This window comes from Sinocyclocheilus anshuiensis, unplaced genomic scaffold (genome assembly GCF_001515605.1).
Source record: "Sinocyclocheilus anshuiensis isolate Anshui unplaced genomic scaffold, SAMN03320099.WGS_v1.1 scaffold47, whole genome shotgun sequence".
In the NCBI taxonomy this organism is placed as follows: Eukaryota; Metazoa; Chordata; class Actinopteri; order Cypriniformes; family Cyprinidae; genus Sinocyclocheilus; species Sinocyclocheilus anshuiensis.
The window spans coordinates 945,645-953,611 of NW_015551047.1; the positions used below are offsets into that span (position 1 = coordinate 945,645).

The 7,967-nt window shown below is 44.6% G+C and overlaps 1 protein-coding gene across 1 annotated transcript in view; it reads left to right on the top strand.

The window, feature by feature from the left end:
• The first annotated feature begins 6,296 nt into the window (after positions 1-6,296).
• LOC107661850 (B-cell receptor CD22-like) overlaps positions 6,297-7,967 on the top strand; it is a 9,128-nt gene continuing 7,457 nt past the window's right edge. The window contains exon 1 of the mRNA XM_016451630.1: positions 6,297-6,361. Coding sequence (XP_016307116.1) covers positions 6,313-6,361 — 49 coding nt within the window. The 5' untranslated portion in view covers positions 6,297-6,312. The remainder of the gene's footprint in view (positions 6,362-7,967) is intronic.

Here is a 7,967-nt window from a genome sequence, read left to right on the forward strand (position 1 = left end):
CCTCTGTGCAGACTAGAATGCTTTCTCAAACTTTCCTCTCATCATAAAGAGCTGGAATACATTTTTCGGTAAAAAAATGGTATTACATGGCTTGGTTCCAGTTTTTGCAGCATTAGACGAAAACCTTCTTTTTTGACTAGGCAATATGGGTAAAGGTCCTTGCAAATAAATACAGCAATTGACTTTGTAATACTGGCAGCTCTCTTTAAACATTGCATTCATTGCTGCTTGTTGACTTACAACATTAGCACTAGCCGCTTTCATGGCTTTGCATTATGTAATGGAGGTATTTTTTAAAGGGACTTTTATTTTGAAGGGTTGCCCCGTTTTCAGTATGTTCGCGGGAGATGCAAAGACGTCTGGGAAGAAGAACAGGTGAGAGTGGCATAGTTGAATAATTCATAGCTGAACCGTGTACGTTTCACACTCCAGACCAGTAGGTGGCGGACATGCACCTTTAACGTTGGTTTGCCAATCTGCCAAAAAACTCGAGAGAAGGTGAGAGTGGCGGATATGCACCTTAAATGTTAGTTGCCACCCGCCATTATAAAAACACGAAGAAGAAGAACAGGTGAGAGCAGTTTTTTAAGAGAGAGAGAGACGCGCCATGATTGCTGTGTGAGAGATTAACAGTTTTTCAGCGGAAAACGTGAAAGAAGATAGTAATACACAGTTAATTTGAGTTTTTGTGAGTTAAGTGAACATTAACGCCATCGTGTGAGACTGGAGACGGAGTTGTTGCAGAAGTTCAGCTGATTGCGTCATCAAACAACAGAGAACAGTGTGAGTGACTGGCTGAGAGCACGGGTGAGAGTTGCCAGAGCCGTGAGTTTAGTTCTGAACACTGTTGTTTTTGCATCATTCGAACTGTGTGCATTTTTGAGAGTTTTACTGCGTCCCCGAGTCATTGATTAACTGTGCTTTAGAGTGAGAGTCATTAATTTCTCTTGCGTGTCATTCAAGTGCACTTGTTAGTGAGCGAGAATGTGTAAATGAACGAAGTTACTTTTTTTTTTCCACAGAGTGTTTAATTTTTTCTGCTCTCCGAGTATTTTTGCATTTTTTTGGAGGCTGTCCATCGCCTAAGATCGGTTTTGCTTTTGGTCAGTGTGTGCTGTGGCGGAGTTGCACCATTTTGTTCCAGAAAGCTCCTGAGTTTTCTATGGGCTACGCTGAGTTTTTGCTAGTGTTTTTTTATTATTACCCTGCCATCCTGACGACATCTCCTCACTGTCCTGCCCCAGCTGTTTATTTCATTATTACAAGTCACCGCAAGTCATCTCTTCAATTTCATCATTGCTACAGACTTGTACAAACGTTCTTTGCACATACACACACATGAACTCTTCACTGATATAGCCTGAACTGAACTGAGAACTTGAACTAATATACACACCCAGTGTCAGCAGATATACACGGGACACTGAGGTAAGGTGAAATATAACAGTAGGTTTATTGAACACAGAGCAAGGAGCATCCAGGTAAGTGAGCGGGGAGTGGGATAAGTCTCTTGGGTCTTATCTGAGTGTTAATGTCCAATTCCTTTCCTGGGAATCCGAGGTGCTGAAGGAGTGGAGAGACAGTGGAGTTCCGGAACAGTGGAGATCAAGGAGCAGAGAGATTGGGTAACTAGCAGGTGAATAAACACGTTAGAGCAAGGTAAGTCCCACATACTATGTATGAGACCAGACAGTGAGTGTGCGGGAGGAGTGCGAGGTTATAGTGCTGCTGATTAGTGCTGACAGGTGGCGGTGCTCAGTAATCAGGTGATTGTGATCTGGTGAGTGTAGTTGGTGGAGACTGAGGTGATTGTGATGACTCCCTGACAGTACCCCCTCCTCCAGGGGCGGCTCCTGACGTGATGGTAGTTTCATCAGGGTGGTGCTGATGAAAGTCGGCCAGAAGAAAGGGATCCAGTACATCGTCCCGGACCACCCAAGATCTCTCCTCCGGCCTGTATCCCTCCTAATCAATGAGGTATTCTAGGTTACCACCCCGTCGTCGGGAGTCCAAGATATCCTGCACCTGGTAGACCAGGGGTTCCTCGACGATCTCGGTAGGAGGAGGTACTGTTGGCTCGTCGGGTTCTATGACAAAGGGAAAAGCAGGTTTTAAGAGTGAGACATGGAGTGCTGGGTGAATACGATACCGGGCTGGGAGGTGGAGACGGAAGGTGACCTCATTAATCTGCCTCTCGATGGTAAAGGGACCGATGTAGCGGGGACTCAGCTTTCAGCAGGGCAGGTGGCGACGCAGATCCCGGGTGGAGAGCCAGACCTTATCTCCAGGACGATAGATGGGGGGATTAGACCGGCGGGTATCTGCGTGGGTCTTATGTCTCCGCACCGCCTGCTGGAGTTGGACATGAGCTGAGTCCCAAACTCTCTCGCTCACTCGGAACCAGTGGTCTACAGCTGGAACGTCCGAGGGTTCTTCTGTCCAGGGGAATAGAGGGGGTTGGTAGCAGAGTATGCACTGGAACGGGGTGAGGCCGGTGGTTGTTTGCTTGAGGGAATTCTGTGCATACTCGGCCCATGAGAGGAATCGGTTCCAGCTGTGCTGGTTGTCGTGACAGTAGGCCCGGAGATATTTCTCAATCTCCTGTATCTTCCGCTCAGTCTGTCCGTTAGTCTGGGGTTGATATCCTGAGGACAGGCTTACGGTGACACCGAGGATCTTCAAGAAAGCCCTCCAGACATGAGAGATGAACTGGGGCCCACGATCGGAGACAACATCCTCTGGGATACCGAATTTGCGGAAGACATGATGAAAGTGAGCTTCTGCTGTTTCTAGGGCTGTGGGTAAACCCCGAAGGGGAATTAACTTGCAGGCCTTGGAGAATCTGTCTACTGCGACGAGAATGTAGGTATACCCTCCTGAGCTGGGGAGATCGGTCACAAAGTCGACTCTGACGTGGGACCAGGGATGACAATGGACGTAGGTTTTACCTTCTGGGCCTCCCAGCGGAGCGGGTTCGGTCCGAGCGGCGAGGCGGATTTGTTCATCCAGGGCCCACCGGATGGGGTTAACGAGGACGGCTGGAGGGAGTATGGGTTCCGGTGCGGAGGTTTCATCGGGAGCATGAACGCGAGAGAGTGAATCCGCCTTGACATTTTTGTCTCCTGGTCGGTAAGTGATGATGAATTGGAACCAGGTAAAGAAGAGGGCCCAGCGGGCCTGTCTGGGGTTTAGCCTCTTGGCACTACGAAGATACTGGAGGTTTTTGTGGTCAGTGATTACTGTAAAGGGGTGTTGTGCTCCCTCCAGCCAGTGCCGCCATTCCTCCAACTCCAACTTGATGGCAAGCAGTTCCCGGTTTCCGATATCATATTTTCGATCCGCTGGGGAAAGCTTCCGGGAGTAATAGGTGCAAGGATGGAGTCGGGGAGGCTCTCTGTGGTACTGTGATAGCGCTGCCCCCACGCCAGTAGTGGAGGCATCCACTTCAACGATGAATGGAAGTTGTGGGATCCGGGTGTGTGAGGATGGGGGCAGTGCAGATTGTCTCCTGGAGTTTCTGGAAGGCGGCTCAAGCTTCGGGGTTCCAGGACAGAGACTTGGGTTCTGACGGAGCATGGTAGTGAGGGGAGCCGAGAGGATACTGAGGTTCTGGATAAATCTTCGGTAGAAATTGGCAAAGCCGAGGAATCGTTGTAGTTCCTTAACCGACTGAGGTTGGGGCCAGTCCCGGATAGCTTGTACCTTCCCCTGGTCCATCTGAATGCCATCTGAGCTGAGGATGTAACCGAGGAAGTGAACCGTGGGGCGATGGAACTCGCACTTCTCGAGCTTCAGGTAGAGATGGTGTTTCCTGAGTTGTTGTAGGACCTGCGTGACGGGGTGGCGATGTTCGGCCAGGTTCCGGGAGTAGATCAGGATGTCGTCGATGTATACTATGACGAATTGGTGGAGGAACTCCCGGAACACCTCATTCATAAACCCCTGGAAGACAGACGGTGAGTTGGAGAGGCCATACGGCATGACCTGATATTCATAGTGGCCAGAGGGGGTGAATGCAGTCCTGTTCACTGAATTCACTGTCCAGTTTTGACCCCCTCATCAGAACGCTCTGTTTGAATAGGTGTGGTGGATTGTAGACTCAGAAGTAAATGCCCACTGCTATGATTGCGGGCAAGTGATCTGGAATTTTGGTAATGGCACAGACTGAGCATCCACGGATATATTGGGAGACGTCTCGGGCCATACTGGGCCACCAGTACTGAGCTAGGAGGAGCGAGAGAGAGTACGCTGACTGCCTGGGTGTGCAGAGCCCGGGGAAGCATGAAGGGAGCCCAGAAGGGAGGATCGTAAGGAGGTGGGTACGTAGGTTTTACCTTCTGGGCCTCCCAGCGGAGCGGGTTCGGTCCGAGCGGATATTCATAGTGGCCAGAGGGGGTGAATGCAGTCCTGTTCACTGAATTCACTGTCCAGTTTTGACCCCCTCATCAGAACGCTCTGTTTGAATAGGTGTGGTGGATTGTAGACTCAGAAGTAAATGCCCACTGCTATGATTGGCGAATAGTTGTGTATGTTTGACAGTCTACATCCTTCACAGATGGACGCTGCTGTGTTTTAGGTTAAAAACACATAAATACTCAATACATATCAAACGATCTGTTTAACAGACAAAGCAATAGTGATCAGGTAATAAAAACAGTAACTCACACTTGTGCGTTGTGACATTACTGTCGGATCCAATAAAGTCAGCACAGCATCGTCTTTTAGTTTCAATCGTTTTGAAAATCCTGCGTCGTATTGTGCCTTGTTTGTAAATGAATCCATGTTAAAATGAAGTGAACAAAAGACAAGAGTTATTACTGACGGGGTCTGGAACTTCATTAAAAATAGTTCATTCAATCTTTCCCAATGTTGGGATCAGAAGGAAGGCAATGCAAATACTGTTTCCCCCCCCACAACTTGGCACTGCACAGTGTCTTGTTGTCTTCAGAGCCATCTTTATCGTTTGGTTTCTGTGTAGACCTGCGCATTCACCTCTCTCGAAAACACATGCATGAATCGGTGGGCGTGGGTAAACAGGCAGTGATGTCGATCTTCTTCTGCAGAGGCGGTGCTTATCCACACTATTACATCATAGAGTAGAACATTCCACAAGCAATCGTTTTGGCAGACTGCCTTCTATATAAGCTGTTTTTAGACTAACAACAAAGTTTTGAGTTCTGAAACTTACAGGATGTTTTTATAGTACAATGACCTCTTATATGTGATGGAAATTCATATGGGAATTTTAGTTTCTCAGTTCATGACCCCTTTGAGTTCCCTTGTTCCTCAGTTCATTGTTGGTTGCTTTGTATATTCTTCACACTATTGCCTTGGATTACCTTGTGTTTTTTCTTTAATAAAATACTTTTGAGTTGGAACTTTGAATCTTCGTCTTTGAAACTTTTATATTGTGACTGAACAACCGACTACAAAATGGATTACGCTGCGTTGATCCATCTCATCACCGGACCCAGAGCCCAGCCCACTGCCAACCTGCAACACAGAATACAAGCCAGAGCCCACTGCAGACAGGGTGCTTACACCCGCCACGGACACTGAGCCAGAGCCTGAGCCCCAACACAAGTCTGACTAGGTGTGTGAGCCGATGACTCCAGTGGGAGTTTTGGTGGAGCTGGACACTGAAGAGTGACTAAAAGACTTCCCACCCTACCCACCCACGAATCCTCTCTTCTGCTAGTCCCTTTCTGCACAAATGCTTCATCATCATCGCTGATCTCACTCAGCTCAGAGTCGTCATCATGGACTCTTAGTTTGTTTCGTTTCATTTCCTGTTGTCTTTGTTCTAGTTTCCTGCTCTCTTTAGTTACTATAGCAATTCATTTGATCATAACACCTTTCAGTCTTTTAGTTTGTTATCTGTGTATACTTAAGTTCCCTTGTTTTCTCAGTTCATTGTCAGTGGCTGTGACAGTATAAGTGTCAAACTCAGGACCTTCAGTGTCAGAGGTCTTATAAAAAAGAAAGAGATGAGCTAAAAGTTGTGGTTTGGTTTCTGTTAATCAAGGAGGGACAGCAGTTTTCACTAGTTTCTGCTTTTATTACTTCCCCGAAGTTATAAATAAAAGCAGTAGCTTACCATGAAACCATCAAAAATACTGTTTCCCTATTCATTAGAAACAACAGATTTTTCTTGTTCTTATAATGCCAAATAAATGCTTTTCAATTTGATAATGTATGATAAAAACATTCTGTATAAAACTTGTAGAGTATAGGGTGATTCATGGCAGGCGTTTGACACCTCGGGTGCAGATGACGTTCTAAGGTTTTAACACAGTCTGTCTTCAACCATCTATGATTATTTGGTCAGATATGGAGCTTGGGCAACTTCCCTTTGTGTTCTGTAAGTATTCTTTTCTTTCTAATATTTAATTAAATATAACAATACATTATATTTATGCATTTCACAGACACTTTTATCCAATCTTCGCTAAGGCACTGGATTCCAAAATTAAATCCCTGAGTGCTGCCTGAATAAATGTACTGATGTCATATAGAATGGTTGGGGCAATGCAACACAATTTCTTCTTCTCATTATTATTTTTATTTAGAAATCTCGTTCAGTGCTCTGTAATTCAGTATGGTCCTATGATTGAGAGTAATGGCAAATACATTTATCTTAGCAGTGATATCAACATTCAGTTGCAGTGCTTAAGTGTGTCACTTGGACCATTGGTTAAAATTATATATATATATAAAAAAAAATTCACTGTAAACTATAATGTGGCATAAGTCAATTTTTTTATATTGAAGTACTAAAATGACATATCTACAACTAAAACTAAATAGTAATAAATAGAAACTAATAAATAGAAATACTTTTTGTAATAAATAAAAACCTATAAAAAGATAAATATACACAACAAAATTACTAATACTGAAATTAAAACAGGAACATAATGAAATCATCATAAATCTATGTCTTTCCCATGTATGTCATCTGTGCTTCTTAAAGGGGTCATATGATGCTTTTTTAAAGATCATTATTTTGTGTATTTGGTGTAACAGAATATGCTGACATGCTTTAATATTAAAAAAACACATAATTTTTTCAAATACTGTACATTATTGTAGGTCCTCTATGCCCCGCCTCTCTCAAACGCTTCGTTTTCTACAAAGTCCCTCCTTCCGACAAGCGCAGTCTGCTCTGATTGGCCAGCTGACCCAGTGCATTGTGATTGGTCGAACACCGCAAGCACTCGTCGGAAATGTAACGCAAAGGAAAACTTGAAATCGCATCATATGACCACTTTAATGTATATATTACACATTGATATAAATAGACCTTCCGTATACATTAAACAATGTGCAGAAAAACATGCTTGGGATCAGACTGTTGGCTTGAGGTTCCATAAACAGTTCTCTGCTATAACAAAATTAGCAAAATACCAGTCACGTTTTAATGTTTACCTGGGCGCACATGTTGTCCCCAAAAAATATCTTAAAGGGGTCCTATTATGCTCTTTTACAAAGTCTTGATCAGCGTTTCAGGCGGTCGCGCACCAGACGAGAAGCGCAGTGTCGCATCACGCCACGTCTTTAAAATTCAAATACATTATTTTCTATGAGTGTAGGTACACCGGTGGCGCCGTTCGGCAGCTCTTCTTCTTAATTTTCTCTGATGCACTAACTCTGCAGCAGCTCTTCTTCTTCATTTCTCTGATGCACTAACTCTGCAGCAGCTCTTCTTCATTTCTCTCTCGTCTGATGCACTCACTCAACCAAGTTTTAATGATATTCTAATGGGCTGCTTTGTGATATCACAAAGCCCGGAAACCAACACTGTAGTCCAAACGAGCCATTCGTTATTCGTTGTAAAAAGGGTTCAACTTGAAAAGTTCTTGAAATATCTCCCTTTGGAGTGGACTTTGAGGTTTGAGGTTTGTTAGATCTTTTTTATGCCCAAACATACACACTACACACTGACTAAAATTTAAAAAGTGAAAAAG